A 20480-nucleotide genomic window follows, 5' to 3' on the forward strand; every position below is an offset into this window, starting at 1 on the left:
AATCAGGCGTAACAACATACGGATGGTCATGCTTGGAAAACTGGAAATTTTCAATCAGAATTAGAGAGGATCCTGACTCCAATATGAAGGCCAAAAGACCTTTTACCCATTTGTAGGAATTTCTGCACAAGCATCTATAAGCACACGACAAGCAAATTCTAATGTTCCAAAAAATTATAATAGCATTTCATACTCTTTTTATGTGGAGATTGCGTTTGTGATTTCTCTTCTAATGGATGTCAGAAATTTTTTGAACTCATATCAGCACAAAATAGCATAAATACAGATGGTTTGCGTTGTTGTCATGTGGATAACGTTTTGGGTTATTGTTTTATGCGGGAAAGGGACACACAAAAATCTAATCTCAGACAGTGATTATCCTTTTGGATTGACGGCGAGCAGATAATGTTCATCGCTTATGACAAAGCAACCTTCGTTACCAGCTGGTCCGAATCTGCCTCATCCAGACAAACAAAGCCGAGCCATTTTGTGGCCACCAATTGATATCGTTCCATCTTGCCGTGAGAGGCCAGGCAGTGTGGCAAGCCAAGACCCTACCATGCATTCCGATAGAAAGCATATTGGAACATCTGCTATGAGAAATTCTAGCAGACTATACAATCTGAAAAGCAGAATTAGTGTTAAAAATGTCTGACCTTTGCCTTGTAAAACCTATTTTACACAATCATATTCAATATTTATCAGTTTGATAACAATTTAGCCAACAAAACAGCCCCCAAAACAATAGTCCATTGGCATCAATCAAATGCATGTAAGATGTGCCCAAAAACTTGATGCACCCCTTCCATAAAATTGAGTTTATTGCTCAGCATTTTTGCCTCTGATCCAAGGACATGATTTGCCTTTCAACCAATATTAGAACTCATAATTTGTTGTCAACTTGGCGACACTCATAACAAGAAAACTGCATCAAACCAATGACTTGATGACATATTTGCTTCCTTTTAAAAGATCCACAGGCAATGCATGCAAGCAAATGTGATAAAAATGATGCAGAAATAGTATCACGAAAGGTGTGAAGGACATATTTCACTGCCTGCTTGACCGTAAAGTTTCATCATCCTGCATGGATATCATTGCGCAAGTGCAGTCATCTAGGTCTCAACACATATGTACACTAGGTACTGCTTATGTTATGTACATTAACAGATGAAAACCTTTAGTGGATAAACACACAACATGAACCACCACATGGCATGCTTTGAACCCAAACTTTGTGGCACTACCCCATAAATATTAGCCTTCAATGCAATTGCTCAACTGCAACCATACAAATCCAGCGGGCATGGATTTGAAATTCTGAGTCACTACTTACCAGTTTTAAACAGTGAGGGAATCTCAGGAGTTGGCAGTAACCAGCCCAGGGTCCATCCCAAGAGCAAACCTGCACCAGCCAAACCCAGTCCGAAAGCAAAGACAACCACATACTTGCAGATATTACACGTCGCCTGATTCCTCCCTTTCCTCCTTGTGTTCCTATCTTTGCTTGAAGGTGTCCCCTTCAAAGGCATCCATGGCAGGACAGGGAAGAGTGTTGAGATCGGATGGTCTTTGATCTTGAGCTGGAGACATAAGCTCTCTAACTGTAACATGTGTATCCACTGCTTGTATGCAAATAGATGAGAAGCTTGTCTGAACAGTAGCTTGATGATGTGGTTCTTCTCATCATAGGCTTTTTGGGCTGCCATTTCAGCTTTCCTTGCTCGGGTTTGTGAATGGCAGAGTGCTTCCAACAGCTGAGCCCTGCTTGGGTCACCCTCTGCTATCTGCTTGCTTTCTGGTGAATCATTTTCGGTTGTACAATAACCTTGGTCACCGCTGCATAGCATCATGGCATCAAGCATAATGCACATATAAGCAATAACGTAGAAGGGAAGAAGATTAATTAGTTAGAAGAACAGGTTTAAGTACGTCTCTGTACAAAAGAAAACTTACTGCAGCACACACAGACAAATATAGAAGATTTTCTCAATGGGAAAAAGTCATGTCTTGCAAAAGTATTAAAAATGCCTTGATTTGTACAGATAATTAGCCGATCAACAAAAGCTTACAAGTTAACCGCATCAAGTTTACATATTATCACAAAAATCAAAAGTAGATCTAATATTGGACCGCCAGATATTGCAGGGAACCTGAACAAACAGTACACATCAAATCTTTAGATCAAACAGCACCCCGTTAATTAATCTAACAAAAAAATTTTAAATTACAGAATTCAGTAAAAGATTAATTAACAGTTAGTCAAAGATTATGTATGCTTCATATAGATAAGAGACAGAGAACCAACAAACAATGGAAGCATGCGACTATCTGCAAACAATCAAACTGCACTAAATTTTGTCAGGCAATCCTAGCTTGTCCAAGAAACTCAACAAATTATATGCAATGTCTATGATTGCAAAGGTCTAGAAATTACCTTTTATGTTCTCCAGAGAAAAAAATAGGATGTGGTATGAAACAAATCAAGATGTAATATTAAATGAAACCATCCATTTGAATTTCTCTCAGTTACAGGATATGCAAGAATCTACTTACAAACTACAATTTATCTAAATTCAATCTCATGCTGTCGTCTTGCCAGTCCTTGGCAAGAATCTATGTATGTATGTCTGTACATATATATGTAGATACAGATATACTACAGAAAAACATGAAAAAAATTTTTGCTTATCGCTCGCACGTTGTAATCTGATCATACTAAACAAATGCTAAACCTAAATTAGATGCTTCTTCCTTCTGAAAATAAGATATAAAAGATTAAGCATGTGCAGTTTTTTGAAGAATGCAAGATGAACAAGCAGTACCTGTACAGTTTTGCAGTATCATGTAGCAAATAGCCTCCACCAGAAGACCAATTCTTATCATCCAAACTCCCAGAAGACGAAGTATTTTGTGCATGATCAAAGGGACTGCATATGCCAGCATGCAACTTTTGCCCTAATGTTGATGCAAACATCCCATTAGCATCTAAATTCTCAAGACAACCAAATGGATTCCCGCTAACATGTACCGTCTGGGTGGGCCTTGGCAGATCACAGTTCTCAATATGCTGCTGTGATTTTTGGGCAACCAATGAAGCCAACTCATCTTTGTCAGATATCCGCCACCAGGGCTCACTCTTGTTACCTCCTGCCCATGGTGTTTTGAGGTCTGAAGAAACCTTCTCTTGTTTCTTTGAAATCAACTGATCAACAGGCTTCCAATCCAGCAGCTCCTCATCCCTGTAAAGATAATCACTCATATCTACCTTATGCTTTAGTGGTTGCTGTGGGCAACTGGTTACTGTCTTCATCTCTTGGACTCCAGATTCAGAATAGTGCCTCATAGAAGCTGTAGATACCATACATGGAGACTCCAGAAAGCATTCATTTACTTTAAGATCAATGTCCATTGATTCACCCAGCAACGGCTCTTCAGTAAACTTACTTGTTGGGACTGTAGTTTCCGCTCTCATCTCATCAAGTTCATCTTCTAAGAAATTTGGCTGTTCACATACATAGCCCTTTTGGTGACCAAAGTTGGGTTGCAGCTGGAGCCACCATTTAGCATCCAGTGGAAGATTAGAATTCATGGGATTCCAGTTTAAAGGCATAAAATATGGGGCAGAATGATCTTGTGCATTTGTTGCATTGTCATTGCTTGAATCATTCTGCAGCACAGATGATGATGGGCAGCAGGCTAACTTTGGAGCTCTCTTTGCATCTTCCTGGACTAGGCAACGATTTGCAGCACGCTGCCAAGCAGCCCTTGCTTCTGCAGCAGCCATTATTCCATCATTCTCTAAAACTGTTTGTTACAGCAATGCTCTGTCAGAGAGGATAAAGCCAATGAGAGTATGTTCTCAAGAAAAATAGTTTACGAGCAATTTTGGATTAAAAAACGAAAAATCTATCAAAAACTTCTAGAGACACAGATGCAACTAATCTTAAAAGCTGAAGCAGCAGGAACACTTACAAACCTTTTTTCCTAAACAAACAAAAAGCTTCTAATTTCGAATTTAAGAGGATGCCACCTTAAAAGCCTCCAGAGGGAACAGCTAGGAAAGTAAAACTAACAGAGTTACCAAGAGCTCCCAGCATCGAAGCTAAGGAACAAGTGTTATTCACCATAAATATAATCTAACTACACCTAATTGTAAGTAAATATGAATTGGCAGACGGTCTGTTACATTTATAACTAAATATTAAGCCAATGTGTAGGCCCCAAAAAAAAGGAACTACTAAATTATTAAGATGACTAAAGATCAGTTTCAGAATTTGTGGTCGTGTATGATATATTAGATTTACATACTACATATTACTACTTATATATTTAAGCATTGGCTACATAAGCAGTTTTGAATTCCAAATAGTTGTTTATGGGTCAGCAGTCATTATCACCCAGGGGCTTGAGCACCTTGATTTAGCTGGGTCATAATTTTGTACAGATAGGATTGCCAGGCAACAAAGGGGGATGACATGTTCAACAGTTCAAGTAGGGTACTTTAGGCCATGGCTTTAATTAGCACTAGCTAGCACATACTGTACCAGGCAAGTACCTGCACTGGGCACTAGGTCCACATGGCCCATCATGATATATGTACTCCATATCTTGAGGCTACACGTTAGTTCATTTCAACCCAGTATTACTCAACACTAATTTACATTACAACACATATACCAGGATGTTACAAAAGTGGCAGCTTCTATCAAATGATATACATATATCAAACCAAAAATTCAATGTTATTTTGATGCAAGGATGTGGTTTAACAAGCAAATAAGAAGCATAGTCTCTATATGTGTGATGCTTATCAGAAACAATAATGCATCATTGAGGGGAATCATGGTGTATAATGGAAGTAGAAGCATCTCGCACAAGACTTAAATGTTGAAATCACGTTTAACCATCATCATCAATTAATGAAGATTTAAAGTAGAAAAGATTTCCTCATATATCTAAATGTACCTTTACATAACTATCAACTAAGCTATATACGTTTCCATGACAATAGCAAGGATGATACGGCAGATCTCAGTATATCGGGTCGAGGTATACAAGCATGGCATGCTATATTTTTTAACATGGATAGCATTTTTCAAGATTCAAAATGAGATATAATTAACAGTGAAATTCTCATAAAATTTATGTATATTGCCATTAGTACTTTTAACTTTCATGATGGTCCTACTGTACGTACATCAAAGAAATGAATGAACTTGATTCCAGTAAAGGAATGAGATGAAGTTAAATAAGGCAGATGAAATATAAGGCCAGGCCCTTGGCCTTTTTGGAAGGTTAGCATTAAGACAGAGGCTATTCAAAGCGATCAAAGGCCAGAATTTGCACCAGGAAATCAAGTTAGGGGAGGGAGGTCATGCTAGCATTATATATGCACGTGTATTCGGGTAATCATATTCCTGAAGCAAGAAATAGTACAACATTCCATGAAAACAAGATCGTGTATCTCGTAATACATAAAATAATCACTTATTGTTGAACAACATTAAATTTTTGGGTCATATCATATGATAAGGTTTGCCATACCGATCGGTACCGCACCATACTGGTACCGAATTGGTATGGGGTACCATACCATACAGACTCTCGAAACACCGAATCATACTATATGGTACTGCATACTGAACTGTAATAGGATGGTACCTGTATGGGGTTCGATACTAAAATGGCGAACCTTGATTATATCATTGTCTTTCAATCTTTATTTTTTTGATTTGATCAACATTACAAAGAGAATATTTAGGGCATGGCACTAGTTCTACACATTAAAATTGCAAATCATCTTCTATAGCTTTAACTTATCAAGAATATAGTTTTGTGGTGAGAGATGCAACAAATTTGAGAGCTAAAGTGGGAGCTTGTTGAGGTAAGATGAGCCATACCTAGTCATGTTAGAGAGAATTATGAAAATTGAAGGGAGCAAGAAGTTATGGACTGAATTGGGTCTTAGAAGTCTCTAACGCTAAGAATTAAAATATTGATAAACAATAACAAGGTCAAAAGTTGATAATAAAACAATTTGCAGGATTATAGCCTAGTAAATCAATTAATCACAGCATCTGTTCCAACAAGGATCATATGATTTTCACCATTGAAAAATGTTGCACCAAAAAGTTGCATCATCTTGATCATGACTTATCTAAGTTTCAGTCTAACATAGACTAATGCTATCACGGTATCACCTCACTAATGCTACTTTATAAGGACATTTAAAGTGCAGTGATAGGTGTTCTGACTCAATTTTGCTCATGTGCATCATAGTAGGAACAAACATGATAGTAACGGACAAGATACAGTACCACATTGAAAAAGTACAATCTTTCCATAACCGCCTTCAATTATGAGCTAATGAATGGACATTCTTCAATCTTCTAAATCATACAAAAAAAACATTTAAGAAATTGCATCAACATATTGCCTTTCAAGAGGCCCATTCTGAGGACTCAGCAGCACGTCAGATAAGGGAGACAATAGCCATACTAAATTCATAAATTGAATATTTATTGACTACTACAACCATTTAATTCCCCCAAGAAAATATTTGGTTGAGCAAGAAAACAGCAGATTATGATTTTGTATGATCAAGCATACACATGTAAAAAAGATAGTTTGTACTTTTATATTATTATGCAATTTAACCCAAGCATCATATAGAAATTTTTCAGTTCCATCCTTGAGTCAGAAAGAAGATGAACTGGTCAATACAATTTCTTCAGCATTTGAAGCTTCTTAAGAATATGGCCTTTTTATAGATTCCTGCCATTATGGACCTTTTTTTTAGCCATGCAACAATAAATTAATAGAACAAAGCATCCAGCATTAGAAAAAACCTGCCACATCAACAAGCAGACAAATGGAACTTAATATGAAAAAACAACACACAATGCTTGTGACTTTAAACCATGCATCCATTTCTTTGGCCGGTGCATATGAGTGACTGCAAACTATCTGCTAATAAAAAATCGATTGGATAAGGCTTCTTCTTTGCGAATATGGAAGCTTATGGTTATGCTGTCTTGAGAAGTATCTGATTTATTAACCACACTAGACTACTGCTATAGACATAATAGCTGAAAAAAGAAAATTCTATACCAAAAAATTAAAAAGCACTCTATGTATATTCAACATTTGTGCAGAGATACCAAAATGGCCACTTCTCCATATCCTCAGTCATAAAACCATGTATGATTCAAAACTTACCGTTTTTCTCTTCAAAGCAGGGTTAAAAAAAAAAAACCTCCTTTCAGAGAGCAGCCGACTGCCAGTACCAACCGAGTGGCGCAACAGGGGACAATGCAGAACTTTGCTCTTCCCAGCCACCACCTCTACATCATGCAATAAATAACCATGACACAGAGTTCTTTTAAGACTACCCTGGTAATCTGCAAGGCTATTAGCCTCAGAACCGGATAACACCACTAGCAGTGATTCCACAAGCCAGATCCATCGATCTACGAACTGCTTCACTTAATTTAACCAAGAGACCCCGGCCACATTCACCATCCATATAACTGTAACCCAAAAGAGGGTTGCCAAGCCAAAATATCTAATTCGGGCCGGACCCAGAAAAAAAAAAAAAAAAAAATCTAAAACACACAATATCTCAGGTCATTATTTGTAAAACATACTCAGATCTTCTCACCAAAAAAAAAAAAACACTCAAATCCTAGCATAGTCACTGACGATAAGCACCATCTACAATTTAAACATCCACTAAAAAACTGATAAAAATTAATTAAAATTCACAGAAATCCACCAATAAACCGAACACAATCTACCGGGGAAGAAAAAATACACACATAACAAGAAACCTCAAAAAACAAAACAACAAAAAAGGAAAAACCATCAACCGAACAGAAACCCAATTCACAAAAACCCCGAATAGAACTGGAAAGAAAAAACAGTGAAGCGAATTTAACTCCAGAATTCAGCAAACCGGGATCGAGACGGCAAGACATACCTCACAAAACCCAACGACCGAAGAAACTGGGCGAACGGAGCGCTGGAGTCTGTAAGATGGGATCTAAAACCGAATCTAATCGAGGCGAGGAAATACAGAGAATGACGCTAGATTGGGCGCGCTCTATCTCTCAATCTCTCTCCCCCCCCTCTCCAAGCGTTTTTTTCCCCAAAGTTCGAAATTCTCGTTATTCTACATTACTTACACCCAGTTGTATTAATTTCGAAGTTAGACATCCAAAAAGACCCGACTGGATAAAAAAATTTCCAATTAGCCGTCCCTTTTTAATCTTTATCCATCTCCGTCGGCTATGCCAGATTCCCAGAACGACAGCCGTCGATTTGTGTTCTCTGTGGACCCCACAGACTCGCTGTGGCCCCCATCACCGATGCGTTAAAAGAGAAGGACAATCACCCACCATCCGTCAGATGCTTCCCTTCGTACTCGCACGAATATAACGAGTGGAGAAAAGTAGGATGTCGATTGTAATTATATGAAAATCCCGGGGCGTTAATCACGAGCATCTAGATAACTTTGAGATATTCATTTTTTTAATTGGGGATAAATGGAAGTTATTAATTAATTATTAAAAGTCGGGGATGCGGGAGGTACCGACTGGGGTCCCGCGTGTCATAACAATGGGCGAGGGATTTGCCACCGGTGCAATCGTGCGCTGGTACACGGAAGCCTCGTGCGCCGTTAATCAAAGGAAATCGGACGGATGGATTTGGATCCGGTGTGGGTCCCGCTACCACTGTTACTTGGGACCGGCAGCTCGTCTTTGGAGATCTATACTTTTCTATTAAAAAAAGAAAAGAAAAAAGGGATTGTACGGGGTCTTTGAATCTAGTCAGCGCCGCTGTCCGTGTGTCAGCTCCGGACGCGTCTCACAGTTGATCCTAGTGCGCGGTCGCGATGGACCGCCACGTGGAATGTTTTTGCGAATCGCAAAGCCTCGGACTTCTCTCCTCAACGCCGTTAAGTATTTCATGATTGAATAAAAAAGTTGGACCAACTTAGAAGAAAAGTGAACAGAAGAAACAGGACATCAGTCAGAGCCCATCATATTTATAGAGAGATTAATACCGTAATAGATTGAATAGCAGTTTTTATTATTGTCTTTTGATGATTGAACCTAAAGGATAGGATAGAAACTGAACTTACAAAATTTTTTATATTTTAATTTTTTGAGAGATAGATGTGACCGTATGTTTGTATAAAAAATATATATATATTATAAAAATTTATTTGATTGAATTATTTTTTTTTTAAAAAAATTTAGATAGATTTTATTGTGATCAAAGTTCATGATTTTTTGTATTCGTCCGTACGAAATATTATCTATTTCGATTTATTCATATGAGATATTATGATTTTATTTTTTTATAAAAATAATCTAATTACATTAATTTACAGAAGTTAATTTTAAGGTCCAAAATTTTAATCCTATCGGAACAACAATATGGCACCAAATAGCTTGAAAAATAATATATATATATATATATATACATTAAAATTTAAATCAAAATATTTATATAAATATATAAATTATAAAATAAAAAATTTTATAATTTTATTTTTTAAAAAATATTTTATTGGAAAGAGAATGTTTCAATCCCATGTAAGCCATAATTGACGTGGGATTAAAGAGATCTTCCTCTCACAGCAGATTTGATGGGATGCATCCATTTTAGATAAAAAAATAAAGAGAGTACTCTGCCCTTGTAGGGGCTGAAAGGAGATGCAGGTGCTGTAAGTACGGAAGCCGTTGGTAGATGAGGAGAGAGGTACCAGGAAAGTAATGGAGATACGAGTGGGAGAGGAAAGACCCAAAGAAAGATATCAAAGCAAAAGAAAATTTTGGATCATTATATTTGGTGCATTAGTTGTCACCGGACCGGATTAGCTGCCGGCGATGTGGACGTGAAGAGGAGAGCGGTGGAGCCCGTCGTTTACCCACTCAACCAGGCCGACCTCAGTTCCCGTAATCAGGGTTTTTATTTTCCTTTTCCGCGCACCGCAGACGCGTCCGAAATCCGAATGAGCTAGCTCTTTAGATCAGCTGACGTGGGGCGTTTAGTTTATTGACACGCTTCCAATGTACATGGATGTCTCCTGTCAGATTGTCTTCTAATCAATTGTCCATCCTATTTAGGAGAAGGTTTGGTTTATAATCTCCAAGCTACTTAAATATCGATCTATGTTTCTCTTTAAAAGGATCCCTTATGATAGGTTGGAGCCATATAAAATATTGACACGACAAATTTTCCGTGTGGGATTCGGTTAATTATTGGGCTACCTCACGTCTCTTTTGCCACAGATGTGGACTATAATAATAACCAGTTTTCCTGTGATTTCTCCTGTCGAGTCAAAGCTTCCCGCCGATTTTTACCTAAAAGCCCCTCCAAATGGTGTAACCGACTAACCGGTGACAGGTCCGGGTAGCAGGATCGGAATACGCTGAATGCAAATCTTGTGCAGAAAGTAGCTCAAGCTGTTTTAGGTTAGCCTGCCCGGTCGAGCCGTTTAAGCCTTTTAGTTTACGAAGAAAAAGATTAAACCAAAAAAAAAAAAAACTGAAATCTCGATTATCCTACTCTCACTTGTGATGAATCTTCTAACCATAATCTTCTGCCTGCCATTTATACTAAATAGCGGCAGTTTCGGCGCAAAAAAATTATAAAAACTAGGGGATGTGAAGCCAAATTTGACCGAAAAGTATCTGTTCTTTTTAGCTCTTTTTTTTAATTTATTTTTTGGTTCAAAAGGTGTTGCTTATTATCTCTTGGCAAAGGGAGTTGGAAAGAGACAGAAATGATGTGCCCTGGGAAACCAGAGCCACCGGTGATTAAATCTTTGCGTTAGGTAGGCCATTAGGATTTTATTCGATTTGACATAAAACCCAGGACAAAAGAGAAATTATTGCATGCACCAGGTGCAAGTGAACCAGGCAAATCCCCGAGCATATGCACGGTGGATAGCACGCAATCGGTGAAATACGAGTCGCGTGGCGTGTTATTCACCGTGGGATTTGCGCGGTCCAATTGCACGCGGAGGCGAAAAACATGGGCTTCAGCTCCGCAGCCGGAAACAGACACCGGATTATGGCACGTCGATTGATGTGGAAACTGGAAACTTGGTTGGCAAAAACAATTATTACAAGTTGGATGAATAAGCGGACATTGATGTTCTTTGTTCCAGAGTTCTGCCCGTAGTAAAATAGAATATTTTCCAGGTGCCCAAATATTCTTGCCCTAACGTTCTTTGGTCTTCATTGCATGTAGTCTTAGATTGTGATTATGCCCCTCTCAGGTTCAAAACATCCTGGCACGACCCGCACTTATACCAAACTTTCTCTGATACATACCCCAGCTAAGCAGTACAAAAATTTCAACACCAAAAGTATTTTCTAAAGAGAGAGGGTGTTATCAGATATCGAAATCAGAAGGTCAAGGGATTTAACCATAGCATGTGCAAGTGAGCATGATTTCATTTACGTTTTGCAGTGATGCACAGAAATCATGAGGACCATAAGACCACAGTACTAACCTTTCTGTTGATCAGAAGGGCAAGCTTGGCCAGGGATGAGCAGTGAATGGCCCAAGGAATGTCTAAGCTTTGAGGCGCAGCAACAACATACCTTGGAACCCTCATTTAGAAACCCAAATCAAACGTAGGCATTTCGTCCACATCAGGGAACATAATTGTCGAGCGCTGACACTCGGAATTCGTGCTTGTCGCGTTCCGAGCTTCTGATCCGTCCAACATGTAGGCCCCTCCAAATGTCCCGTCTTTTTTGTTCTCGGTACAGATCTGCACAAAAAAAGTAATTATTGTGAACCAAGTCGGTACAAGTAAAGCAGTTTCAAATGTCTCGATTCTAAGTTTCTTTTTCTCCTTTCATTTGTATAGTTTACGGCAGATGCCGATTAAATCATTGCAAGAATGAACTGTTTTTTTATACTGAACATTAAAACAGGTAAAGTCACTTGTCACAGAAATTAGGAAATGTTGAAGGTTCAAACTCTCGAACCTGATCTATAGCTTCATATCTCATGCTATAGACATCCAAGACGCCAGCAGCATTCATTCCTGTATAAAAATTAATCTTAGCTGTTAGAATAAAATTTAGATGAATTGGAGACTGAATGTTAAATATGTTCACCTGGACTCCTATCATTATCAGCACTACTATTATTGGATGCAATTCCTTGACTCATCCTGAACGAAGTGCAAGGATGAGCATCCAAGACTCTGGATCCTGCTGTGGAAACTGTCATGCCCGCATTGCTTTCGTCAGTAGACTCCATAACCATTATGGTTGCAGAACTTTTTGGTGCCACTTGCCTGGATCAAAATCGTTGACGCATGAGTTTGAACATCGTGGATGGGCACCCGAAACATAATAGTTCTAATGTCTAAGGCAGAAGCAACATCATTCTTGAAACGGGAACAAAACATTATCGAACGTAGCTGGAAAATATAAAAGACCAAATGTAAATTCTATGAAATATAGTCATGATATTCTTCGGGCATGTTTTCTGTTAAAAGTAATTTTGCAATTTTTAAAGCAAAAAAGCGCTTCCTAAGAAAAATAAGTGCTTGGTAATGATCTCAGAAAAATGCTTCCATGCAAAAAGAAAAGAAAGAAAGAAAGGAAAAAAAAAAAAAACCTTTAGAAGAAGCTAGATAGCTAACATAGCCCCAGGACCGTAGTTGACCATCTAGGTTTAGGCACGAAAGGAAACCCACACACAATACCACCAAAATATTCACATTAAGTAGTTAAAAATATATTGATGCTTTTCCCTTAATGATCAACATGCATAAGTTCTTCAGGAATGAAAACCCAAACATTTGGTTTTCCGTATTAAGACATGTTTGGATTTTAGATGATCAGAAGTTACCAGAATCATATATTGCACTACTGCATGACAGCAATTCTAATTTATAATAACTTGAAAATATAGAACGCGTACCCAGATAACTGATTGCAAGGAGACGAACAACCATCTGATGGCAATTTCTTTTCACTATCAGTGTCCACTGCAACGATAATGCTTGAAGTATGAACTTCCTGAGAAGCTTCAAAATTTACAAAGGGACTTCCTGATATAGAAGTTTCAGCAGCACCTCCAGCAGAGTCATGGTCATGTTTGTCACCAACAGTTTCCCTCACAAAATTCGTCTCCGGCACACTAAGCTCCTTGGTAAGTCTTTGTACATCCAATAAGCTGTGGTCCGAAGATGGTGATGAATGAGCTTGATCTACTGGCAGCTTTCTTTGGTCCCCATTCTCTTTTGGCAATGGCTTTTGAAGAACAGAAAGAATTTGAGAGGCTGGAAAAGGAACAGGAGTCACCAAAAAACTACAACCTTATGAAGGGAGATCACATCTATGAGAGAACTAAAGAATGGTTCGCACTACAAATATGCAGCTATCAAATTCCACGAAGAGAAACCACTAATCCTTTATAACTAGCAAAGAAAGGTTCACTGGTGCCTACTTAGATGGTAACAATACATGACATTATGCCTGAACCACATGTCAAGTCAGTAACATTTCAATGAAGATGTTGCAAATAATAAAAAAGCATCAAGGAAAAACGAACCATCACGCAGTGACTCATCATTTAACAGCCTTCTACAATTCGCAGACTTCCAAATATTTGAGCCAATAGAACCTATAACTTGCTCTGCATGACCCTTTTGCAAATCTTCTGTACATTAAAGCACTACGAAGATCAGGATGAAGAACACTAATATCATATCACATAATGGATATCATCTAAAAGTTGCTTTTACTAAGAAAAAAACGAACCAATAGGCAGCACCATGTCACTAAGATTTTCCATATTAATTGTGAATTTGTTGTCACTAGAGCAGCTAGAGCATGCAACTTTCTCTAAACGACCCTGATGCAGACCTTCTGCACATCAGTAAATATTTGAGTCATACTATCTGTGCAACAAGCTTTAATAATAAAGATCTGCAGAAAGTTTTCATCCAGCATTTCCTCATAAAACATAACCAGTGGAACTTCTTGCTTACTGTATCGGTGTTATTAAAAAATAGTCATAATTAAAACAAGAGCTCATGTGTGGATATATTGAAAAAACTGTACCTTCCAGTAAAGTTCGTGGATCGCAAACTTCAACCAGATAGTTGGACAACTCAATCTTGCTGCCTTTTTTCACATTTTCAGCTGACTTGAGGAACTTGCTGTTCAGTACTGCACCATCTTCATCCAATAAGAAAATCTGAGCACATAAGAGAATTTGCACAAAATATTATTAGCTAAACTCAGGCCCTTTAGTACTGATTGTAACTAGAATCTAGATCAAATAGGCCCTGAGCATTTTAATACTTATCTAATGTATAAATGCATAAAAGTGAGCTTGTCGAAAGAATTTTGGTAACGATAATTGACAGATATCAACTAACCTGGTTGTTATGAGAACCACAAGGTGCAAGTCGCAAGATGCCGTCATGATATCTTTTTGCCTTTTGAGTAATTTGTGTGGTATACAAGACATTCCATTCTATATAGGATTAAAGGGATTGCAGGTGAGTAGGAAAAAACAATATGCATGGAAGGGGGAAACAAGGCATGGTATGCTTTTTTAGGTGGTTATCTAGTGTAAGTTCTCCATGTTACCTTGCACTAAGCATTATTTATAAATGGCTAGCAGACGTGAAATCCTCTCATCATGATGCAAAATTACCAATAAACCTGATCCTTGCTGGATATCTAGATATAACAAGGTGTCATACGATAATTTTTTTCTTAATGAATCATATAATAACATTTCCTCTTTACTTTTTTTATGTATTAAGGACTATACTCATGATGATTGTAAATGCTTCATACTTTATAAAACCAGAAATTTCAAAATTGTAAAACATGAAAGAATTCCAAATTAGAAACTTTTAATCAAATCAAAGAGATACCACTTGGAAAGAATAATTTGCTGTCATGTAAATGGAGAGCAGGTCTAGATGGATGTGTAAATATCATAATGCGGGATAAAGGAATCGCTTCAGAATAGGACATGTACCTTACATGTCATTATCAACTTATGTAGTGACAAAATTGCTTATTTACACTTTAGGATATTCCAGTAATGATTCATCATATGCAGTAGGGTCCAGGCTAAAATGACATTGAGGTCATTTCAGCAAGTACAAATAGAATGTGGACAGGGAAAGGTATTTTTCTTTTGTTTTCTTTGAGAACTCAAAGAAAGGTATGTTTCAACTATCATATTTTAAAGATATAATATGAGGCAACCATCGTTCTCTAAATACTTTTTTTCAAAGTCACTGCTCCTTAGTGATGGTCAAAAAATAAAAAAAATCTTTTAGCAGGCATGAACCAGTATATGCATGTATCTATGTTAATATTTACAATGTAACGCTCTAACCCAACTTGTTGGACCCGAAACCACACGGCCCAAAATGCTATAGCCCAAGTTATGGTTGTAACCCACTTAAATTATTTTATACCCCACTAATTTTTCTATCCCACCGATGTGGGACTATCACAATCTCCTCCACTTAAATCCCTGATGTCCTCGTCAGGGCCCACTTAGCCCCAGAATCTCCTCCCAATGCATATTCATGTAAGACTCCAGAGGCAAGACCACCACGCCACTGTCACCATCCTCGGTGGTCAACCTTCATCCACCGGATTGAGAGTACTTCACCAAAATGCACAGTCTATTTCAGCATGGCCCCACATGATAGTACCTCCGGGAGTGGCTCTGATACCATTTGTAACGCCCCAACCCAACTTGTTAGATCCGAAATCATACGGTCCAAAATGCTATAGCCCAACTTAATGTTATAGCCCACTTAAATTATTTTATACCCTACTAATTTTTCTATCCCACCGATGTGGGACTATCACATATAAAGTCGGACTAAATCCAAAAAATAATAAAAGGCTTTTTGAAGTAATCTATACCACAAAGGAGAAGGGTTTATTGGTCTTTTCTGAACATCTATAAATGTTGCATGTCATTCCTTGGCAGGGTGGGAGCCTGTGAGACTACTCGGCATGATATATATGGTAGAGAATACCATGACAAGCACTAACTGATACAGGCATAATACCTGTTACCAGAACCAGATGATTTCATTTGTCACTTGTCCTCTTTTCACATAAATAAGACCCACAGTATTTGCAAGGAACCATACAAAACCTTTTCCCTTTTCTGGAGCATCATTTACAAAATGGGAATACATGCATCCATATGCCCACTGCACTTTCTACTTGCTTGGAAACTAAAAGTAACTGATTCTTAAAAAATACAAATAAGGCTAAATCACAATTATAGAACATAAAATGTAAATAACATGTACCTACAATAATATTGAAAATAACTAAAATGACATTAATGCCATTGTGGGCAATAAAAAGCAAAATGCTATATTAACCTTTTAATGGCATATGTGTTGTATTTGGATGAGTTTGTCGTGCTCCAGAGCTACCAAATTCAGTCTTCTTGCTCACTGGATCAGGAAAAGCATCAAACCATGCTAGATTAAATGCGTAATTACTGAAGAATTAAGTATAAGATCAAGCCATGATGAACTATTTAGAGCAAGGTAGTTTTCTACTTTATGAGAAAAGAAAGAAAGCTGGAAATTGAGTAGCATAATAGTCAGGTAGCATGTAAAAATTTAGAAAAGAAGAGCTGGGAAGGAGTTCATAGCTGACCAGCTGGATGCAATACATCCACAAGCTACACAAGACTGACCTTTAATGCTGCTTGGTATGGCAACGGAATGTTTCTGTGGTAGTCTACTATCCAATGTGTTTTTCTTGTTATCTGAGGATAAAGATACTTCAGTATAAGAACCTAAACACTGGAAACAAAACACCTATTTTAATGCATCAAGTAGTTACATGGCAGAACCTCTGACCTCTGATGTTGCAATTTATCGTATTTGAAACTTTGTTCGGTCGTGTACTCTGCAACATGCTTTTTCTGTTTTCTATAACAAAGGCACTTTACCATGAGTAAGAACCTAAACTAGTCTGCATCAATATGTTGAATGTGCTAAAGTTTTGCATGAGCGAACTTAGTGTTTATGAGTACAATGAGAAGAAACAGTAAATAATCCTACCATTTTGTCCCTGAATGTCAGCCACTTCATTTAATTTCTTATCTATTCCACTGATATTTAAATTTGTAAGAGGTTTGTGATTTGCTTCGGGATCTCCAATATCAACAAGATGGGCTTCCATGGTCAGCGTTCTGCCACATTCAACCACCTCGTCTTTCTTCAGAAACCTGCTATCTATGAGTTTCTCACTGTCATCATACAACATTACCTAAGCATATACAGAAACAAGATAGATTAATAAAGAATCATACGATCAAAATGGAAAATTCTGACCTATCTGGTACAAAATTATAATAAGGAACCAAGAATAAACAGATAAATTAACCAATATAATCAGAGATAAACAAACAGTAAACCCCACAATTTTTAACCGAGATATACTGATAACCATAAATATCATAATTAGTCTCTAGTCTCTGGCCATATGTCATTGGTCAAACTAATCAATCCAACTTCACCACAACAATAAGGCCAATTTAAGTGACTCAAACAGAAGAGCAGAGCATCTTTTGGGCTGTTTTGTCCAATAAGAATGATTTAGTAGTAAGTGGAAATTGAAAAAGAAAAATATAGTTCTTCGTGAGGCCTTTGAAGGGTATGTTTTACTCAGATAAGAGAAGCAAATGAAGTTTTGAGCTCAAGCATCTTAATGGCCATAGGAAGTAGACTTATTCAAACTCAATCATTTCAATCATGAGTAGATTTCCTCTACGAATTCCTCTCCTTTTTGAACCTGAAGTATGGGTACATACCATATATATAGTTCTCCCTTAAAAAAAGCATAACACATTTCATGCAATTTATCAATGACCAAACTTGAAACAGCCCAAACTCAGCTGTTCTTTTTAGCCAATTCACAAGTCACGTATATGGTCATTCTACTTATTCATACACTGTTACTAACTAAGTCATTTTATTTTCATAGAAATTTCTATTCTTCTGCAGCAAAGTAATGTCATTCTGCTTGGAGCAATTGGTTTCTTTTATTGCCCAGTAATAGTACAAAAAAAAGTAATTCATATAATACTTCATTGTTTAAATATGTAGTGCCGGAGGATCAGAACAGACAAAAGTTTTACATTGTGCCTAAAACTAATTAGCTTTGTACCAAAACCTAAGTCATTAGAAAATATAAGCACCAAAATCCTTTTCTTTTCCTATGGAGGTTTGAAAATCTAAATGTTTTACCTTGTTACCTGAAGCACTTTGCTCCAATACCCCATCCTGATAAATTTTTCTCTTCTGCTTCATATGCTTTGTATAGGTCACAGTCCATCTCTTAATGCAAGTCATGTCCTAGACTGCAACCTGTTCACATCGGATCATCTTTACAATGCACACAATCTAAGCTACAAAAGAAGTAAATAGGAATAAAAGCATATGCAAAAAGTAGAAAGAAGTAGCTTGTCTTCCAGTACTGGCTCTACAGGACTAAAACCTCCATAACATTTAGATAAGAATGATAAATGCCAGTAACAAAAGAAAAATTATCAAGATGAGATGTGGCACAAACTTTTAAAGGATGTATGTCATAATCCCCTTTAAGTTGGGATCTCCAATTTACAGGCAGTTTTCTGGAGATATGTTGAGAACTATAAAGAGCAGTGAAGAGACTTTGATATAGATCATGAACATTTAAGCAACCAAGTCTAGGGAATTGTCCAACAAAAACAGTAGTCTAAGAGGGAGGCTTCAAAAGAGAGGCCTCTGAGGGTGAAGTTCAGGCGTTCAAGGTAGACCCACCGTAAAAATTCAGAGCATAATGAGAACATAAAATATATAGTGGTGTCTGAGGAGATCTCCAAGTTGTATTATCTATGAAAAGAAAAAAGAAAGAAAGAAAGAAAAAAATGTTGAGGAAGAGCTTCTGGAATCTGAAGATCTTAGGATATTAGAATACTCCAATAACAAGAATCAAAGTGCCAACTGCACCAGTCGACAGACCGGCACGTACAGTGCCAAGACTAGACTGCCACAACACACCTGAATGCCAATGCACATCGACACTAGCACCGCATGGCACAGGATGCTCGTTCCAATGCCAAACTGGCATGGCACCAGCACACAGCACTTTAAACGCTAATCCATGTTGATTGGAAAGAATGTAATGCAAGATCTTCAAGGAAGAATGAGCAACCCTCGACACAATTCAAGTGCTCGGCATTGTGAGATCTTACGCTAACTATTAAGCAACACTTGTTGGTCAACAATTAAATAATGAATTACAACTTTGCTGTTATACCTAGCTCATGATCTAGTTCTCTCTACGCACCATGAATGGTGATTGAAGTAGATAACAACATAACCAGAGTATACATCCACTGCAAAGCCCTGTCCTTGCCCAGGTAAATTAACAGTTGGGATGCAACATTCTTTTAAAATTAAAAAAATAGTCCTGTATCAGTACTCTAATTGCGATATTGCAAGCCTCCACAGGTCACCAGTTCCCCAAACCCATGCAAGTATATCCATTTATTCAATTCCCTTCCATGACAATGATTTTTTAAGACATTCAAAAAGGAAGTCTTCATATAAAACTTCTCTTTATCATATAACCTGACAAAATAAACTCCTTTTCATACCATAAAATCTTACATCGTTCACCAAAGCTAATGAGAGAGACGTGATAGCTCATACAACTTCCAAAAAATTGAACAGGCGCACCAGCAAGCAAGCATAAGAAAGAGCAACTCCTCTCAACCAGGAGCAACAAAGCAACCCCAAGTCCCAAATTCTCAGACCCGTTCGTGTTTTTCATATCAAATCAGGAAAGCTAATGACACAAATTCGAGGAATCGACAGGCCTTCAGACCTCACCCGGAAATGCGGTCCTCGAGAGCACATATCCGAGACGAACTCCTAGGGAACGGGGCCTTTCTAAAAGAAGAGAACCGATTTCAGCTCACATCGTCAAGACTCGAGAACGACTCAGGAATCGGGGGAAAAGAAAATTTGAATTGAAAGTTCAAGGGAGATGAAATTAGGGTTTCTTGAAACTAAAATCGGAGTGGAGTTGAGGATCGAACCAGTTGCCGCATTTGGATGCAGTCCTCTTTTCTCGGTGATCGCCGCCTCGGAGAGGAAGAGAGACGGCGGCTGAGATATCTGAGAACCCAATAATCCCGCTCCTCGGAGCGCGAACTCAAATTTATTTCTTATCCCGCGCTATGACGTTCTAGTTGCATATAACGTTTCGGATGGTATGCGCTCTCTGTTTTTGAAGGAAACGGAGGACGCAAACCGCTACCGATATGCGCTTTCTGGGTGATGCGTAGTAGCTCTTATGAATTAATTAATTAATTAGCAGGAAAAATCTCATATGAAAAAATTCTAGTAGTTTGGTTGGTTCACGATGTATGCCTGTGGA

At 37.9% G+C, this 20480-nt stretch overlaps 2 protein-coding genes across 2 annotated transcripts; both read right to left on the reverse strand.

Annotated features, from left to right (window-relative positions):
- Nucleotides 1–1061: 1061 nt before the first annotated feature.
- On the reverse strand, nt 1062–8180 carry LOC105047605 (uncharacterized). Its single transcript, XM_010926597.4, has 3 exons — nt 7982–8180; nt 2826–3827; nt 1062–1839 (listed from the first exon to the last, which is right to left on the reverse strand). Exons 2-3 carry the CDS (start codon nt 3785–3787, stop codon nt 1329–1331), a joined length of 1473 nt encoding a protein of 490 aa, XP_010924899.1. The 5' UTR covers nt 3788–3827; nt 7982–8180; the 3' UTR covers nt 1062–1328.
- Nucleotides 8181–11110: 2930 nt separating this feature from the next.
- Nucleotides 11111–20239, reverse strand: LOC105047794 (uncharacterized). The gene is made up of 14 exons (XM_019851269.3): nt 20140–20239; nt 18302–18421; nt 17114–17321; nt 16910–16981; nt 16744–16815; nt 16421–16495; nt 14426–14523; nt 14106–14241; nt 13803–13910; nt 13594–13701; nt 12961–13321; nt 12147–12328; nt 12015–12073; nt 11111–11794 (listed from the first exon to the last, which is right to left on the reverse strand). The coding sequence occupies exons 2-14, from the start codon at nt 18404–18406 to the stop codon at nt 11636–11638; spliced, it is 1743 nt and encodes a 580-aa protein (XP_019706828.1). The 5' UTR covers nt 18407–18421; nt 20140–20239; the 3' UTR covers nt 11111–11635.
- Between the last annotated feature and the right edge of the window lie 241 nt (nt 20240–20480).

The sequence above is a fragment of the Elaeis guineensis genome, chromosome 6 (genome assembly GCF_000442705.2).
Source record: "Elaeis guineensis isolate ETL-2024a chromosome 6, EG11, whole genome shotgun sequence".
In the NCBI taxonomy this organism is placed as follows: Eukaryota; Viridiplantae; Streptophyta; class Magnoliopsida; order Arecales; family Arecaceae; genus Elaeis; species Elaeis guineensis.

Excerpts from the sequence above, each read along its gene's own strand:
- LOC105047605 (XM_010926597.4), bottom strand. The coding sequence starts at position 3,787 with ATGGCTGCTGCAGAAGCAAGGGCTGCTTGGCAGCGTGCTGCAAATCGT. Across the intron at positions 1,840-2,825 it reads GATACTGCAAAACTGTACAG|CGGTGACCAAGGTTATTGTA; the intron begins GTACTGCTTGTT and ends GATGCTATGCAG.
- LOC105047794 (XM_019851269.3), bottom strand. The coding sequence starts at position 18,406 with ATGACTTGCATTAAGAGATGGACTGTGACCTATACAAAGCATATGAAG. Across the intron at positions 16,982-17,113 it reads TGACATTCAGGGACAAAATG|AAAACAGAAAAAGCATGTTG; the intron begins GTAGGATTATTT and ends CCTTTGTTATAG. Across the intron at positions 13,702-13,802 it reads TGACATGGTGCTGCCTATTG|AAGATTTGCAAAAGGGTCAT; the intron begins GTTCGTTTTTTT and ends TTTAATGTACAG.